Below are 19,542 nucleotides of genomic sequence, written 5' to 3'. Positions count from 1 at the left end.
CGATGTATATACGAAGCAGTCGATAGAACTTATTTCTAAGTTTCTACTCTTGCTTATACGATCTAATCTGACTCTCTCAAGCCTAGATTCTATCTTTAAGCTACTCTCTCAAGTATGTCTAAATGATGTCGCACACATAAGACAAGATGACCACATATCACCATTTCTATTTCTAGGACGCATGCGATGTGTATATAGCAGACAGAACTTATTTCTAAGTTTCTACTCTTGCTTATACGATCTAATTCGACTTTCTCAAGCCTAGATTCTAATCCAACTTTTTTAAGCCTAGATTCTATCTTTAGACTACTCTCTCAAGTATGTCCAAAGGATGAATGATGCATACATAAGATAAGATGATTGCATAAAATGCATATCTTAAGTCATGCTAGCTAACTACTTCTCAAGCTATTCAGAAATTTAGCTACTCATGCATTGTGTGGAGAGATTGAACATAAATCGAAATGAAGTTTCCATTTTCTGCAATTAAAGTGCTGAATACAAAATATCAAATGGATTTGAGAGATAACAAGCCCGGTAAGCAATGTTTTGCTTACCGTGGCCTTTTACACTACTCTTTATCACTTCAACTCTGTTCTAGTTGTGGATTCTTGCTCTCGTAAGGGTTGGCCTTCTCTCCTTTGTATTACTTTCTGGCAATCTCTCGATCTGTTCGGGAGCGATTTCTCTCAGCTCTGCCTCATCTTCTTGCTTTCTTCGTCCTCTATGTATATGTATATATATGTGCGTGTATCCTTCTCTCCCTGGTGGCATTCGATATTTATAGATTTCAAGGTGAAGCAGCTTTTCTTACTAATGATTGCAATGATGGGCGATATTAATTTCCCTACTCTGTTGCACCGTTTAAAAGTCACTGAAAGTTCAATGTACTTGCTATAGTATGGCTTTTAACGACTTGTCAATTGAATTCGAAATCGACCGTTATCAGCTTTACGTCCCATCATGATTTATTATGTTGTCGCCTTGATGCGAGGTCTTTATGCGATCACTTTTTGAGAAACTTCTCACGATCGCATGACTTACGATTGCAACTTTAAGCGCGCTATCACATTGTGCCCTTGGATCGCAATTTCATATATGCCATCGCATTGTACTTGCACAAAATAGGTAAATTAACTGCTTTTATGCGATGAGCATTAGCAATCGCAATTTCTTTCAGTTTGGCGCTTTCGGACATAATATTGCCTATTTTACCATCGCTTTCTCTCATTGTTTTACTTATTTGAGCTGTAATAACTTGTATTTCTACCAGTTATTAGTTATATAATGGGACTAATCATTTCGTCGTCCGGTCTTATACAAACTCTTTGTATAGGATACCCTCACTCACATGTCTCCACATGAATGATCAAGATCAGATCATTTGTAGCACTTTACAACAGTTTTAACATCTACAAAGCGAGTCGTATTTGTACTGACACTAGGATAAGGTATCCAGCCTTATCCATCTACTACAAATCGTTTAGGTTATCATTTAAACATGATCCACCAGTATGTCTCTACATACATGTTTAAATTACATAAAATAATTTAGGATAATTGTTTATTGGATTGAGTATATGCTCATAAAATAACAATTATTTTATTAATAACAATTTATTTATATAAAGTTTACAAACTACGAGAATACAAGAGAGATTTAGGACACTAATCTCAACAGTTAGTCGTTGTATCCTACTGAGACGATCGCTATAGTCTGCTTGCAGTTCGTGCAGAGTGAATAATTGTCTTCAGGACAACGTTTATCAGAAACATGCCTCAACTACATTTTGGAGTTTCCAAAGGTTTTGAGGTTCTTTCAAGTCTTTGGTTATTTTCATATCTAAGCCTTATTACATCGTTTGACTTAAGTTTGAGTTTGAATACTATACAATTATTTCTAGTTGTGGTGTAATCAGTTTGCTAGTGTATTCAATTCATATATATTCTATTTCCTCAACAATAAATTCATCATGTGGTAGTTTGAATCAAAGTTCAAAACATCGATGTTGATGGAGATATCGTGGTCTCGATTTTATGGAAATATTGATAGAAATATTGATATTGATGGAAACTTCGAGAAAAATTATGAAAATTGATGGAAACTGTTATAGTTAGTTACTGAAACTTTCATTGTGGCTTAATTAGACTATAATCAACCATTTTTAATCACAATTTCTTTAAAGTAAGCAACCTTTCTATCTATCGTAAATGTATGTGTAAATATTGATGCAAAAGCAGAAATTTTAAAAATAAATGGAAAAATAAATAAAAATGACATAAAGTTTAAAAATATTCTGAGGTGAAATGATGTGAACATTATGAAAGTTTTGGATGGTAAAAGAAAAAAGAACTCGCGTGTCAAATCAATTCTGAGGTGAAATGATGTGAGAATTTAATGAAAAAGTTCCAATGCCGTTAAAAATAAATATAGGCTATTTTTGTGGTCTTTTCAAATCCAATTTCTTTAAAAATGAAAGTTTTTGGTTGAAAATAAAACTAAAAATTGAGAAAAGTTGAAAAGTCGAAAAGTAGCACATAAAAAGGCTTAATCCTTTGTCGAAAATGACATTGAAATGTAAAACTATATATTTTGTCGAAAATGATATTGAAGTGTGAAACTAGATACTTGTATGTAATCAGAACCATAAAATTAAAAAACTTAATTGCGCTAATGTAACTAATTAAAAAATATTGAAATTTTCTTAAAATGTTATTTTCTCGAAATTTCATTGAAATGGGGAATCAGAATATTTGTCTTGAGAAATTAAATCATAGTTTGAATTTTGACTGCGATTAGAATGTATGTGTTTGATTTATGTGTTGAGAATCAACATGCTCACTTTGACACTAGAAATGGAAGCAGGTTATGCATCTCTCAAATTGTAGATATTATTCCAAGAGGCCACTGGTTAAAATATTTGCTTCTTAAAATGTATGAGAGAAAAATGGTAAAAAAAACTAAATATATATTCAATGGTTATTATTATTATTATAATTTAGTACCAATAGATTGGTTTAACTAAGTAAGAGACAAATACATATTAATTTGCTCCTTAAAATGTATGAGAGAAAAATGGTAAAAAGAAAAATTAAATATATATTCAATGGTTATTATTTATTATCAATAAAGTGGTTTAACGAGGTAGGAGACAAATACATATTAATTACCACTAAACGATCTCACTTTGATTTTCATAATTATTAAATAATGTAAAAATACAAATTCATATTTAATAGTTATTAAAAAAGGACAAATTTTATTCGAATTTTTTCTCTCACCTTAAAAAGATTAAGGCAATAGTTAGATGCAACTAATCCTATGCAACTATTTTCTATATATCAAAGAAAAAATAAATAAAAGCAATCCCATATAACCATTTTCTATACACAAAAGAAAAAAATAAAATAAAAACAATCAAATTTATATATAAAAAATGTGACCTGACATATTTTTATTGAATGCAGTTTGAACCATGATAGATTGGTACAGCTTAAGTTTGTACTAAAGTTTTAAATTTTTTTTAAAAAAATATTATATCATTGTCTTCATACTAGCTAAAATTAATAATGTTTTGATCTATTTTATTGTTTAGTCAAAATAATGCTTTGCATTTAAAATGTCTATTTGGAGTACTATAAATAGATGGCTATGTCAAATGAGTGCACATGTCCTAATTTAATATACCAACTACTCAACACATATAAATTATTTAAATTTTTAATTAAAAAACTAATCACACTATTTCCTTTTAACAAGTCTCACCATATTATAGATTTTAAAAATCAAATGATTGTACTTATTTTACATGATTTTTCCTTCATAATATAGTGCAATGATATTATTTTTCACCATCTGCTTTATATAATTTTTCTTACATTAACTTGGTTTGTTAGAGTCAAAGTTATATATCTAAGGACCACACCTACCATTTTCCTAGTCAATGGATTATCTCAATAATAGTTGTTGTACTTCAACAGCTGCACATGTTGAAAATAGGATTCTGAGTGAAAAGAAACCCCTTATTCATCCATATATTTGTTTAAGCATTGTTTTTAGAAGCATTTTCATTATTACATATATTATGATAATATAATATTGTTAGGAAAATTTTTAAAGATAAAAAAAATGTCAAATTATTTAACTGATAAACTCCTATCAACCTCTATTAGATAAGATTACAATTTTACTATTTTGTGTAAATAATTTATTTTATTTTTTTATTTTTGAAAATTCTCCTATTGTTATTTTCATTTAGTGATTTAGTTAATTAACTACATACATTGATTTTAAAAATGTTTCCATTTTTGCCAACAACAAATATGATGAAAGTTTTCAAGCAGAAGAACAACTCAACTCAGACACTCAATATAGTTAGTTAGGCAAACAAGTTTAATTGTTGTGCTTTACAAAGGAAAAAATAATAGTAATAAAAAGAAAAATAAAGAAAAATAAAAAGTTGCTATGTTGCTCAATGGGTTTTATTTTCTAGAATTTTGTTTACAAATAATGTTGATTAAAACAATATTTGAATTTTTAGTCGAATTTCAATAACAAAATATGTTTTTAAAAATTATTTTTTTTTAATTTCTAAAAAAATATTTTTGTTTTCTAAATTTGACTACGAATTCAAACTTTTATTTAAGAAATGAGGATCATAATAAAGATATAGTGAGTAAACAAGCATAAATTTCAAAACAAGATCATCATCAAATGATGCATTAGGGCAGTTTGGTAGACAAATTGAAATATGTTTCTAAAAATTGTTTTAAGATGTTTTGATCCAAATAATGCAAATGAAAACAACAATTTTATGTTTTGTATCCAGATTATGAATACAGAATTTTAAAATATAGGATTATATTAAAAAAAGATAAAAATGTTAATACATGTAGTATTTCATGTTACAAAATTTACATTCATTTTTGTTAAATTAAAATATGTATTATATAATTGAAATAATTATAGGTACGAACTGCACGTCTAATGTTGTTAAGAATAATGTTACAATATTCTTCAGAACAATAAATAATAACAAACAGACAAATAAAAGAAATATCAAAGTTTGGTAAAATACTACATACATCTAAGGGACAGTGTGCCCAAAAAAGATAATTTCACTAATATAAATTATAAAGAATTACAGCGTAGTACTTATATGTAACAATAACACGACTACATATGTAACAATAGCACGACTACAGTAACATCCATAGAGCTTAATCACTCAACCAATCAACTAGGCTCCCCAGATGTGAGACTCCCTCTCACAATAACTTAAACTACCCTGAGTGCGAATATTAGTGAAGGACTACTTAGAGAAGGACTACTTAGATACCCTGAGTGCGAATATTAGTGAAGGACTACTTAGGTTTTTCCTAAGTTTGAGATTCCCTCTCACAAGATTTAAGTTTCCCTTAAACCGTGAGAGTCCCTCTCACTTAAACTTTATCTTTCCCACTCAAATGAAGACTACTTCACTTGAATAGCTTACATTTCTCCTAAGCTCGAGAAACTCTTCTCAAAATGTTGACGAATAGGACAATACCATTCAAGTGAATCTCCAAACTACAGCTACATGACTTTTGCTTCTTCAAAGATTGACATACTTGTGAAGATGTTCTCACAAGACAATGACATTTGTAATTTTCATGAAAATGACCAACTTAAACCCAGATAACCATTCCTTTAAATATGCACAACGAAAAAATAAATGAGGAACTCTAGATTCCGCAACAGTGGCATATAGGGAAGATAAGAAATCTACAAGAATGAATGCAAAAGAATTTTTCACATAAGGAAAAAAAATTCATAGGATCAAGATTTCAGAACAAACCTTTGTTTGATATACTTGACACAGAAACAACCTGAGAAACATCTACCAGATTTAAACAAATATTGGCAATATAATATTTCTAACAAGAGAAAAACTTGGATGCTCCTTTGGATGCACTTATCTTTATGCATTCTAAGTATAGTCGAATAAAATATTGGCACATGGCAGTTTTCTTTTTTAAAAAAATTATTTTTTTTTCTACTTTCCTTTTTGTATGGTAAAGAAGTGGGAAGCATATAAGTTAGCTACCACTAATAATTACTCTTCTAAAAATAATGTAGTATAAGTCGATGTGACACTACAAAATAATAGTTATGAACAATTTTCAACATAAAACATGTTAGTAGATTAATGATTAGTGGTTTATATTCAACCTAATATTTTATAGGTAAATCATTACTAACTAGTTTTATGGTTTATAAATATACAATCAAATGTGTTCTTAAAAAATTGTTTACCTAAACATATATCCGAAAGCATGAAATACAATATATTTTTTTTAATTTTTTATTTTTAAATTTCTATTTTCGTAATAAAAACCAATGACTACTACAAAAAGGTGTTGCTGGGGGTTGTACCGATATCGATGATTATATGTGCTCTCAATATTTCTTCAATCCATCATAATTCTTGATATTTATTACACACGTCCATTGTTAGTTAACAGTAACGTGTTAGGTCATCTATAACAAGTTTCAATCAGAATTTGCAAAGAAAAAAAAAATTATATTTATGATAGATAAAGCTAAAATATCTCGACGAAACTTATAAGTTATATCCACACATTCACAAAAAATAAAAGAATAAAAGAAATTTTTTTTCCATTTATACTTTCATTCACGTGAAGGGAATTCTTTCTTTCTTTCAAAAGCACCATCATTTCCCTCATATTGCAAGAGCGAAAGATATTTATTTTTGGAAACTCTAAGTTCCTCTTATAAAATTTCAAACTCCCATCAAATTTGAAAATATTTAATATTATATCGACAACCATTATCAAATCTTCCAACATGAAAAGAATATTATTTGATATTTGATAATCATTTACTTTTTATTCTTTAAAATTAAGTTTATAAACCTTCATTTCACCTACCTTTCTTATTTTTTTTAATACAATTTATCAATATTTTTCTAAAAAAAATCAAGTCAAATTTTGAAAAAAAAAGTAATCTTTAAAAATGTATTTTTATATTAGAATTTGACTAAAAATTGAACTCTTGTACTTGAGAAAAATCTAAATAATTATACTAAGTTGAAAAAAAAATATACTTAAATTTCAAAATAAAAAAAAAAAATAGTTCTCAACGAAATATTAAAGGTGTTTTGACCCAAGGAGTTGGAGAGTCAGAGTTGAGTTCATTCAGGAGTTCGTGGGTCACACCGTAAAAAATATTATTTTATACCTTATCTATTCCATGTTTTTGCTCCAAATACTCCTTTAATTATTATGATATAAGAGATAATAATTGATGTCTTCCTTTAATTATTATGATATAAGAGATAGTAATTGATGTGTTGTCGGAAAATATTAGACTTAAATTGGACATAACAATAATATAGAAGAGTGATAAGATAAGTTTAAAGGAAAAACATTAAAGATTGGGAGATGTCTTAAATTGTAAAAAAAAATTGAAAAGGAGGAAATGGAGTGAAAGGAAGTGGCTGGGGAGAAAGAGGGTGTCAAGGGAAGCAGAAGGGGGGGTTTGGAGGAATATCTGAAAGAGGAGAGAGGGGCTCAAAACGAGGGGTGTTGGTGGGGTCACGTGGCTATGGCATCAATCTTGTATATATTAGTTCATGCAACCACACGCCACTCGGCTGTGCCCCAAATAGTGACAGATAAGACCCATCGTCAAACCTTAGCTTTGCAACCCAAACTTAACCACTTTCAATTTTTTTCTTCAAAAAAGATGATGTTTTTCTTTTGCAGGAATTTGGGTTTTCCATTCATTTAACTCTCTTAATAATAAAACCACCTACTTTTAGTGTCAAAGTGTTAATTGATTATTCTTTACAACTCTAAACTTTGACCACATTGATGATGTTCATGATCCTTTTCTTCAACTACTGAATCTTCTTTTTTGTATTGGTTGAATCTTTCTTGAGTTAAATCACTAACCACCCACTATAATGCTTCCTTTTTTAAGGAAATTTTGCCAACAACAATGCAGGGATGAATTTTATTTGTTTTTATTTGATTTCCCCCCTTTTTCTTTTCTTTTTATTCTCTCTTTTTCATGTGGGTGGTCGAGGGATTTTTATGATTGTGATAATTTTAAAAGAAAATTTTGTTTTGAAGAAGAGTGATAAATTAAATTTGTGGTGAGTGGTGGTAGGGTGTATGCGAAGCTCGAGTGTGTTTGGTTTGGTACTCCTAGCTTTGTCTGTTCCCAAACTTTCAACTCTATCGATCTCTCTCTCTCTCTCTCTCTCCAATTATTTTTAATTTTTCCCTTTCTCTAAAGATCAACCCTTTAAAAATTAGTTCCTTCCCCACGGTACACAAAACCCAACCCAAACCCAAGATGCGCCTCTGTCTCCTTCTTTTCCATCTTCTTCGACCTTCTTCTCCCATTTCCTTCTCCTTTTGCCTATTTTCTTTAATGAACTACTAATGCTTACAAGAGATTTTGTAGATTGGTGTTCTTATCCAGAATGGACTTTGGGGTAGTGGGGTTGGATAGTTTTGTGGATTCAAGTGATGCCCCTTCTCCTCACCCTGTATCAGACCCTGAAACTAAGCTCAAATCTCTTGGATCTGCTTTTTCTAAGCAGGATAGATCTGGGTTTGTTGATGATGATGACTGGAGGAACTCCAAGATTCCCAAAACTGAAAATGTCTCTGCTTCTTCTAAGACAATGCCGCTTCATCAAGGCTTCCCTTTGCTGAGATCTAATACTTTGCTTTCTAGTGATGGGCGCCAAAAGGAGCACATGCTTAGCTTCTCTTCAGTCAAATCTGAGACTAACTTGCAAACTAAAGACTCTGAGCTGATTGCAAGGAATACCCAAAACTCCATTTTCCCTTACAATCAACACAAATCTTCAGTTTACTCTAGAAGTACAGGTAAATGATAGCTCTGTTTCTGTGAGTTTCATTGACTTGTCTGTTCTTTTATTACCTACTTCTTGAGGTTTGGTTCAGTGGATTGCCATTGTCTTTTATTGATAAATTTACATCATGAGATGTGCTTCAATCTGTGGGAATGGCTGAGTTGCATCTTTGTGAGAAAGGGTGGGGTTTGTTTATTTAGCTTTGTTCCCAAATGTCATTTTTTGAGACTTGTCGAGGAAAACTCTAGCTTCCATGATTAATTTCTGGGATCGGTTTGGTTTTGGTGGTGATTTTCAGTTCCTAGACTAGAAACCAGAAGGAAAATAATCGCTTTAAAACTGTTGAAGAATCTGAAGAGGGTCCACAATATTTACCAAAACCTTCATTATTTTTAATAGAAACATCAGCAATGAGTTGAAGGTTTTGTTGGTGTGCAGGATGTGTTTCTGGAAGCTATAGTAGCATGCATGGGCCTGTAGCTGGGATTAGAGGACCATTTACACAATCTCAATGGATTGAGCTTGAACATCAGGCATTGATCTACAAATACCTCTCTTCAAATGTGCCTGTACCATCTAATTTGCTCATTCCACTCAAGAAATCCCTCTATCCCTATGGCTTGACTTGCTCTTCTGCTGGATCCTTGCCTCCAAACACAAGTAAGTTTGTTCTTTCTATTTAACATGTAAATCAATTACAATGTTGCTTTTCAGAACTCTGCTCTAATTTGTCTTTGTCTTTATCTTTCTTATTGCTTATGGGGTTGGGGAAGGTGTGTTCATATGCATATGCCTGCATTTTCAAAGTTGGGAGGAAGATCTGTATTCTTTCTAGCCATTTTCAAAAAGTAATGCGTATTGGAATTGATTAAATATTCCATGATATGAAAAAATCTGGAAGTTCTATTGTGTTTTTATCCATCATCACATGTTATCTAGTATTATTGCAAGAATATATGCTGGTTTTGGAGAAGAATATGTATGCTTAATGCTTTTCCCTTTGTCCGAGTTGTCTTTTGTCTTTCTTTATCTCTCTCTCTCATTCTCCAATTCTCGTGTCTTTCTTCATCAATGTACTGTAGGGTGGGGTTCTTTCCATTTGGGTTTCTCCGGCAACACTGATCCTGAACCAGGAAGATGTCGTCGAACCGATGGAAAGAAATGGCGGTGCTCTAGAGATGCCGTTGCCGATCAAAAGTATTGTGAAAGGCACATAAATAGGGGCCGCCATCGTTCAAGAAAGCCTGTGGAAGGCCAGACTGGCCATTCCGCCCCTGGGACCACTAATCCAACAGCCATGGTGGCAACGATGTCTACGTCGTTGTCATCGACGGTGATGCCCAGCGGCGGTGCATCCAACAACCTCCCTATCATTCAACACCAGCTCAAGAGTTTGCATCCTGTTGCTGCTTCCGATCCTGGTGCCGATGCCCCTGTCAATAGGTGACATTTCTTCACTCCACACAACAAGAAGCCTCATATCTATATCATGATCTTGATTAGAACAAACTTACATTCACCAACATGAATAACATAGACCAGAATTCAAACTCTTAACTCCTCCACTTTAAGGTTGATGGTAGACCCCATGATTTCATCTTTGCTTTGTGAAAGTGACTTCTCAACTTAGTTGAGACTTAGGATTCCTTTTCCAGGAAGATATCATAATATTGCTATCATTTTCAATTACTTTGAATACAATAGTTGGGTTAAAGGCATCTTGATTAATGGCATCCCCATTTTAATGGGCCTCTGGCTATCATCAACTCAGTTAATGTATACTTTTTTTTTCCTTTTAGGGTAACTTTCAATTTACCTTTTTTTTCTGCACATTTGCTTTAGGTTGCTAAACAAAGAGACTGTGTGTGGCAGAATCCAAGAGTCTGGGGGCCTCTCAATGATGTCTTCCACTGTCAATCTCATGTCATCTAATGACAAATCTCAAAAACAAGAGATTTCATTAGGAGAATCCACACAATCTGAATTTGGACTTGTTTCCACTGATTCCCTCCTAAATCCTTCACAGAGGGGATCTTATCCCAATCCCAAGAACTATGACTCCTTCCTAATATTCAATGACCAGGAAACCCAAGACCAAGACCAACATCCACTTAGACAGTTCTTTGAAGACTGGCCCAAGGACCAGTCGAGTCGTTCGGTCATGACCTGGCCTGAAGAATTCAAATCAGATTGGACACAGCTCTCCATGTCGATACCCATGTCTGATTTCTCCTCATCATCGTCCTCTCCAACGCATGAGAAGCTAGCTCAATCCCCTCTCAGGCTGTCTAGGGAGCTTGAGCCAATCCAGATGAATTTAGGGGTAAGCAGGAATGATGATGAGCTAGTTCAAAAGCAAAGCAACCAGCTAGCAATGTCGTGGGGAAGTTCAATGGGAGGTCCTTTGGGAGAGGCATTAACAAACGCCAGCAGCTGTGTGAAGGCAAGCAAAGTGCCACCATCACTGAACCTCTTGGCCGAAGGATGGGATGGCGGTCAGCTTGGATCGTCACCTACTGGTGTGTTGCAAAAGGCAACATTTTGCTCCCTTTCGAACAGCAGTTGAGAAAAGCAGTTCAAGGGGGGTGGGGTGGGGTGGCTGAGAAGAAAGAAAGCCAATGTTGCTGCTGGCTGAAGCTCCTTTCTTCCTTTTCTGTAGTCAGGAGCTTTTATTAATATTCATAAAGAAGGAATGCCAAAAAAAAAACGGTGAACAGAAAAAGATGGAGAAAAATGGTTGTCTGGTAGAATATGTGATTGATTCAGAAGTTGGGACCTTTTTTTCTTTTTAATTTGTTCCATTTTCCAGCTCAGTGTAATCTTCTTTTTATTTTTTCCCCCTTTTTTTCCAACTTATTTGTTTGTTTGTTTCATTTTCTAAAGTATTGACTTATGCTTAATTCTAATTCAAATAGGGCATTCACTGTTTTTTCTCCCCTTCATGTGGGTTTGTTGGTAATCTACAGTTTTGTGAATTTGAATGAAAATCGTTGATGCTTTTCAGCATTTCCTCCCAATCCCAGTCTCATCCAGCATCATTCTTCTGGTTTGGTAAAATGGAAGCATCAGGGAATGTTGAGAGAGTTGATAAACAGTCCAAGGAACTATTACCTGTAAGTTGCAATCTTCACATGGACAAATATTCATTAAAAAAAAATCAGATTCTGTATGTTTGAAGCTCAATGCAATGTCAGTCCCCCATAGGAAATCCTAAGTAATTTAGTTGAGAGATGATGAAGGGAAAGTGGAGTGGCTTTAGATTGGGGCATGGCAGAGTCTGTGGTGGTTGCAGAGAAAAGAGAAAATGTAAGAATGTTTTAGTTGGAATTAGCATTTGGATTTGCATGGTCTTTTATGTTATGATGAATGAGTATTGAAAAGGAAGAAGAAAAATGGGGAGAAGGCAAGGAGTTCTGAGTTTGGCAGACAGGAGACACTTCTGTGGGCTGTCAACCAGGCAGATTTCATCCAAATGGGCCATACTTCACCAACCTGGGCCCCCTTCAAACACTTTCCCTTATTATTTGGCCCATACCTTTTACCTCTTTCTCTTGTCCTCTTTCCTTTTTTTCTTCTTCCAAATCAATCATATATCTACATGTACATAGAGTAATGTTTTCCTTCTTTCTTTCTTTCTTTCTTTTTTTTTTTTTTTTTTTTTTTTTTTTTTTTTTTTTAAATAATAATTTAAATCTAGTTACTATTTCATTATAAATGAAAATCAAATAATGGATGTAGAGAATAGGAAGCAGGCAATAGAAAAATAAAATCCAACAATACAAGTTATGTTCTTTTCTTTTCTTTTTTTTTTCTTTTTTTCTTTTTTTTGACAATAAGTCAAATGTTTTTAAATAAGTAATTCTACAGTTTTCAATGCTTTATGAATTATTATTATTATTTTATTAATTTTCCTTATGAATTAGTTAGATATGCTTATTTTGAAGGTGAATGCATAAGGCTTAAGTTAAACTTTTGACCAGGATGGGGAATCCTGCCCCACTGTTGTGTCCCTTTGTTTTGGCTTCTTCTTAATGGAACTTATGCATTCTATAAAATATAATAATTGCAGTTTTGAATAAAAATGAGTGAGAATCAATCAAGATAAATAACCTGAATTTCAAATATAAATGAAAAAAGATTAAGAACTATAGCAGGTGCCATGATTTATATATATTTTAATTAAATTAATAATTTCTTCCATAAATTAAGACTTAAAGTCCTATTTTGATTCTGTTTAGTTTTTAAATATTAAGTTTATAAATACTATCGCCAAATGAATATAGCAAAATGTTAATGTCCTTAATGATGATGATATAATGATAGACATGTAGTCATCTATCCCAAATTATACGTCTAGTAATAAATTTTCAAACTTAGTGTGTTAAGGAAGCCAACATGGACAGAAGTCACTAAGAGTAGAACCACTCAGCAAAACAGTCAGCAAGGCAAAGCTCTCACAATTACAAAATTACCAGATAACAGAGAAGGAATATAATTGGTTACAAACGAACCAATCAAAGTGCAACACTTGTATTATAATTATATCATTTTCTCATATTCATTTATTCTTCCCGATTCTAGGGATTTCCTTTGTATAAAGGGTGGCTCCCCTGTACAGTGAATAGACAAGGAAATACAAAAGCAATTTGCCGAGGGTCTCTTCATTTTCCTTTCTCGTCTGCTGTAAGTCTCTTCGTCTTCCATTTCTATCTTGGTATCAGAGCTTCATAATGATCAACGTCAATCAAAGTAACCTAGGTTCGAACTTCGGCACAGCTAATTTCAGCAGTCCACCCCCTGAATCAACTTCTCAATCAAATAACCTTCATAAAACTCGATCGCAGTAACTTCCTCCTCTGGAAAAATCAAGCGCTTCCAATCCTTCAGAGCTAAAGACTCGAAGGACATTTAACTAGACAAAAGGTATGTCCCTTTATGTTTTTTTAATTTGCAGTTGGTGAAAGTGGATCGACTGGAGCAAGAGCTGGACCATTCAACTCAGAAGGGAGTCTCGGCAGCAGAGCTTCTAGCTCGTTAATCACACCTGAGGTAAACCCTCAATATGAAGCGTGGATGGCTGTAGATCAACTCCTCCTTGACTGGCTATACAATTCGATGACTCTTGAGGTAGCCATTCAAGTAATGGGATGCGAATGTACAAGGGACCTGTGGACAAGCATTCAACAACTATTTGGAGTTCAGTTTAGAGCTGAAAAGATTATCTGAGATATGTGTTTCAAACAAATAGAAAAGGTAACTTGAAAATGGAAGAATACCTACGAACTATGAAAGTAAATGCTAATAATCTCGAGCAGGCTGGTAGTCTAGTACCTCCGAGAGCTCTTATTTCGCAGGTACTGCTGGGACTTGATGAAGAATACAATGCTATCGTGGCCACAATCCAAGGGAAAGCCGAAATATCATGGTTGGATATGCAATCAGAGCTTCTTCTGTATGAAAAAAGGCTTGAACATCAAACAAATCAGAAGACCACAATAGGTTTTAAACAAGTCGGCAATGCATTAGTAAACATGGCTAATACAAGGAACGTCAACCAAAACAACAACACCAAATCTACCAGCAACAACAACAGTCAATCAGCTGATGGAGGACAACGAGGAGGAGGCCATGGTAGGGGCCGTGGCAGGGGAAGGAACAAAAAACCGATTTGCCAAGTTTGTGGAAAGATTGGACATATAGCTTATTTATGCTTCAACAGATATAATCGAGAGTTTGTCCCAAATCATCCCCAAAATAAGGGATCACCCTTCACCAACAATCAGATTAAGAGTGTGCCCCCACATCCGACTGCTCTAGCCACTGCCCATGGCAATAATCCTTTTCTGACAAGTCACGAAACCATGGCTGATGCAAATTGGTATTCTGACAGTGGAGTCTCCAATCATGTCACCTCTGACATCAACAATCTTGGCAACCCGACTGAATATGCAGGTACTAAATTAGTCACTGTGGCTAATGGTAATACTTTAGAGATATCTCATGTTGGGAATGCTTATCTGTCTAGTGATGCATGCAATATGAAATTGAATGACATGTTGTGTGTGCCTGCCATAGCAAAAAACCTGGTCAGCATATCTAAGTTAATAAAGGACAATAATGTGTTCATTGAATTTCACACAAACTATTGTCTTGTTAAGGACAAGGGTATGGGACAAACCATACTGAAGGGAATACTTAAAGACGGACTATACCAGTTAGAAGATGCAGAGGTTAGCTCAAAGACCGTAGAGAACAGAGCCCCATTGCAGTCAATGCACAAAAATAACAATCTGTCTGCCCTTACCTTATCCTCTAAACATAGGGTGTCTAAGAATACATGACATAGACGTCTTGGTCATCCATCACCAAGAACATTAGAGTTTATCATCAAGAATTGTAATCTTCCTATATTATCTAATGAAGATCTCAAATTTTGTGAATCTTGTAGCTATGACAAATCACATTCCTTAGCATTCCCTAACTCTAACTCAAGGACATCAACAATGTTTGAACTCATACACACTGATCTTTGGGTTCCAGCACCTCTATTGTCGACGGATGGATACAAATACTATGTTATATTTGTAGATGACCATAGTAGGTATACATGGATCTATCCTCAAGACTAAAAAGTGACACACTCGCAGCTTTTCAGCACTTCCTCAACATAATTCACACTCAATTCAATACCATAATCAAGTCTCTACAGTCGGATAATGGAGGAAAGTTTGTAAAAATACATAAGGCTTACCATCAGCTTGGCATCTCCTCTAGATACTCCTGCCCATATACCTCAGCACAAAATGGAAGAGCTGAGTGAAAACATAGAAATATCGTGGATACCGGACTAACCTTACTTGCCCAAGCACATCTTCCTCTACATCACTGGTGGGATGCATTCTCATACTCGACACTCCTAATCAATGGCCTTCCCACCCTTTTCCTAAAAGGGAAGTCACCTATGGAGGTAATGTTTAACAAGAGACTCAAGTTTGAAAATCTTCGAATCTTTGGGTGTGCTTGCTTTTCATGCTTGAGACCATACAACTCACATAAGCTGAACTATCGCACAGAGAAATGCACCTATCTAGGACCTGGTGTGAATCACAAAGGGTATAAATTCCTCAGCTCCAATGGTAGGGTCTTTATATCTTGACATGTAATTTTTTATGAAACTGATTTTCCCTTTCAAGTGTCTTTCTTAGATGGCAGGGCAGATAAGCAAGAAACAGCAGCATGCCCTATCCACTGGCTTTCTATCAGCTTAGTCACCCCATACAGTGACTCAATCTCCCACACACCCACTCTCACACCCCCCCCCCCCCCTCATCTTAGCATCACCAGTGCCTGCAGGCCACTCTGTCGATCCTTCACCATCTTACTCTGCACCAGCTAACATCCACCCTACCAAACACCATGTCTAGTGTCCACAATCCACATCTACCGTGTATCCGCAAATAACTCCCTCTCATTCTGACAAACAACCGAGTATACCTCCCCTCCTTCCCTCCCATCATAGAAACATCCAACCCAGTCACAAAACCTTCACTACCACTTCCAACTCACCTAATGATTACCCATGCAAAGGTAGGAATATTTAAACCCAAAATCTTGGCGTCCCACACTAAAAAGGACTGGTCCTTGACTGAACCTACAAGAGTCACTGATGCATTGAAGACCACTCAATGGAACAAAGCTATGAGTGAAGAATTCACAGCACTGATGATAAACAAGACCTGGACACTATTTCCTCCATCACCTTCGATGAATGTTGTGGGAAACAAGTGGATATTCAAAATCAAAAGAAGTTTAAATGGCTCTATTCTACGCTACAAGGCATGACTCATAGCTAAAGGATTTCATCAAAATCCTGGCATTGACTTCTTCGAGACATTCAGTCCAGTAGTGAAGGCATCAACAATTCGGATCATCATCAGTCTAGCTGTATAAAGAGGGTGGCAGCTAAGACAACTAGACTTCAACAATGCATTTCTCAATGGAGTCCTAGATGAAGAAGTATATATGTGCCAATTATAAGGCTTTGTTAATCCCCAACTCCCAAATCATTTATGCCGCTTACACAAGTCCATATATGGTCTTAAACAGGCACTAAGGGCCTGGAATAACACACTAAAAACAGTATTGTGCAGCTGGAGATTTCAGAATGCCAAATCAGATACATCTTTGTTTACATATCGAAATGAATCTACATTGTTTCTATTATTAGTCTATGTTGACAATGTTATTGTTACAGGCACTGATCAGCTGCTAATCAACAAAATCATCACTGCCTTGGACTCCAAATTTGCGCTGAAAGATCTCGGCAACCTCGGCTACTTCCTTGGAGTACAACTTCACAACGTGGCCAATAGGGTCATACTCAGTCAAGAAAAATATGTTGAGGACCTACTCAACAAACTTGATCTTGGTGACTTGAACCCAACACCATCTCCAAGTGTGCTGAACAAATAGCAATCCATCACAAACGGCACGCCCCTTGAAAATCCCTATATCTATCGAAGCACAATGGCGCCTTACAATACTTAACTATAACAAGACCAGACATTACATACGTTGTTAATCACCTAAGTCAATACTTAAAGCAACCGACGGACATCCACTGGCAGGTGGTAAAGAGAATACTCAGATACATAAGTGGCACCAGACACTTTGGCATCTACCTTCACCAGGGAACAAATTTGTCCATTTCTGCCTTCTCCGATGCAGATTAGGCAGCTAATGTAGACGACCAGAAGTCCATTGCCGCATACTGTATCTTCCTTGGAGGAAACCTCATTTCATGGTCTTCAAAAAAACGATCCGTCGTAGCTCGATCAAGCACGGAGTCTGAATACCGAGCTTTAGCTCATGCCTCTGCGGAAATCATATGGATCCAACAACTTCAATCCTATGGTGTGACAACCTCAACGTGGGTGCACAAGCTGTGAATTCAGTATTCCATGCCAGAACCAAACACATCGAAATCGACATTCATTTTGTTCGTGATCAAGTTCTATGAGGCTAGCTTGATGTTCAATATGTACTGTCTTCCGACCAAGTAGCTGACTGCCTAACCAAGACATTAACGCACTCTCAATTCTTCGCCCTTCAATCCAAACTCAGAGTAGTTGCACTACCCTCTCGTTTGATGGGATGTTAAGGAAGCCAACATAGACAACAAGTCACCAAAGGTAGAACCACTCAACAACACAGTCAGCAAGGCAAAGGTGCAATACCTATATTATAATTATATCATTTTCTCATATTCATTTATTCTTCAAAATCCCGATTTTAGGGATTTATACAAAGGTGGCTCCCTTCTACTGCAAGTCTCTTCGTCTTCCATTTCTATCTTAGTGTAGGTATTTAATAAGATTTGAAAGTTTCAAACTTTTTTAAACAAGAAAGTTTCAATTTTAAATTCATAATTTAAAATTTTTTAATTATGTATCAATAAGTATTGATATTTTTTTAAAAGAAAATTCATGAATCTATTGAATTTCACTTTTAATTTTTCAAATTTCAATTTTGTGTAGTTGAAAGTGTTTGGTGGGTGGTTAGTACAAATCTAAACTTTTTTTGGTATAAATATCCAATCTCATATCTATTAAATAAAAACTTGAAGCACAAATCCAGAGTCTAAGGAATATAACTTAATTTTGGACCAGTAAACCCATAAGTTATAAAATTGAAAATCGAAATCCTTATTAAATACAAGATTGAGAATTCAACAACTTACTAAAAACTAAAAAAAAAATTAAATTTAAAAACTAAAAGTTTAGTTTAACCTTAGTGAAATTAATGATTTATCATTCATTCAAATTAAGAATTGGATCAATCAAACAAGGCGATCGTTTGAAGAGAAAAGTATGTTCAAAATATTCTGTGATAATGGGGAAATTATAAGCAGATGAATGTCGAAAATAAAAGAAAAGAGTAACCCTAATTAGTAAACAGAAAGATGTGTGTGGAAAACAGGATTCGAGATTGAGGCAGAAGGGGAAGAAGAAGAAGGAAAAAAAAAAAGAAAGTGGAAGAAGGCTCAGACACGCACAAACGCAGTCATCAAATCAAAGAAGCTTCGGTCCGTCTGTGAATTAACACAGTTTCAGATTCGAGAAATGTAATTAGTCATCATTGCCTCATTTCCACACCAATATCTTTTCCAGTTTCCATCCCCAAATTCTTCAAACTAATCATGGAGAATGTAAAGATTTTTGAAGCACATCAAGCAAAGCCAAAACAAAATTAAGATTAAGAAGATACCAAAATCAACGGAAAATGAAGAGAGATGAGAGTGCAGTGCATTCCGCTTCTGCAAAACCCTAAATTCAAAGCGAAGAATATATAATTGGGATCTAACAAAGTGGGCCGCAAAGCCCAATTTCTTACTAAATGTCCAACTACAATGGGCCTCACACTTCCCCAATGGACCTTATGTCTATTTGTAGAGCCTAGTTTATAGTGTATATATATGAAAGTTATAGCTTTATATATTTTAATACATAGAAATAAATGTTCTAACAAAATTCTTATTAGTAAATTATTCTATGAAAAATATCTAGATGCATCTCAAACTGCACCTCATTCAATTATCTAATTAGGATTTTTATTTCTTTTACTATGTAATTAAAGGAGATCTAGGAAGATG

The 19,542-nt window shown here is 34.4% G+C and overlaps 1 protein-coding gene, 1 long non-coding RNA gene and 1 other non-coding gene across 4 annotated transcripts; 1 reads left to right on the top strand and 2 right to left on the bottom strand.

Annotated features, from left to right (window-relative positions):
* Window positions 1-8,237: 8,237 nt before the first annotated feature.
* On the top strand, window positions 8,238-11,819 carry LOC120074700 (growth-regulating factor 1-like). 2 transcript variants are annotated; one of them, XM_039027914.2, is made up of 4 exons: window positions 8,238-8,904; window positions 9,330-9,551; window positions 9,974-10,334; window positions 10,734-11,819. In XM_039027914.2, the coding sequence occupies exons 1-4, from the start codon at window positions 8,493-8,495 to the stop codon at window positions 11,455-11,457; spliced, it is 1,719 nt and encodes a 572-aa protein (XP_038883842.1). In that variant the 5' UTR covers window positions 8,238-8,492; the 3' UTR covers window positions 11,458-11,819. The 2 variants fall into 2 exon arrangements, with proteins under 2 accessions (XP_038883842.1, XP_038883844.1); XM_039027916.2 differs by having other exon boundaries at window positions 8,338-8,904; window positions 10,764-11,819.
* A 1,628-nt stretch (window positions 11,820-13,447) lies between these two features.
* LOC150037143 (uncharacterized) lies at window positions 13,448-19,202 on the bottom strand. Its single transcript, XR_016528332.1, has 3 exons — window positions 19,158-19,202; window positions 14,168-14,341; window positions 13,448-14,078 (listed from the first exon to the last, which is right to left on the bottom strand). It is a non-coding gene; the product is annotated as an uncharacterized LOC150037143 (long non-coding RNA).
* On the bottom strand, window positions 18,929-19,034 carry LOC120074829 (small nucleolar RNA snoR126). The gene has a single exon (XR_005481108.1). It is a non-coding gene; the product is annotated as a small nucleolar RNA snoR126 (small nucleolar RNA).
* Window positions 19,203-19,542: the final 340 nt, after the last annotated feature.

The sequence above is a fragment of the Benincasa hispida genome, chromosome 3 (assembly GCF_027475165.1).
Source record: "Benincasa hispida cultivar pf3 chromosome 3, pf3_genome.v1.1, whole genome shotgun sequence".
Lineage (NCBI taxonomy): Eukaryota > Viridiplantae > Streptophyta > Magnoliopsida > Cucurbitales > Cucurbitaceae > Benincasa > Benincasa hispida.
This window is presented reverse-complemented; position numbering and strand designations above follow the sequence as displayed.

Excerpts from the sequence above, each read along its gene's own strand:
- LOC120074700 (XM_039027914.2), top strand. The coding sequence starts at position 8,493 with ATGGACTTTGGGGTAGTGGGGTTGGATAGTTTTGTGGATTCAAGTGAT. Across the intron at positions 9,552-9,973 it reads ATCCTTGCCTCCAAACACAA|GGTGGGGTTCTTTCCATTTG; the intron begins GTAAGTTTGTTC and ends AATGTACTGTAG. Across the intron at positions 10,335-10,733 it reads GCCGATGCCCCTGTCAATAG|GTTGCTAAACAAAGAGACTG; the intron begins GTGACATTTCTT and ends CATTTGCTTTAG.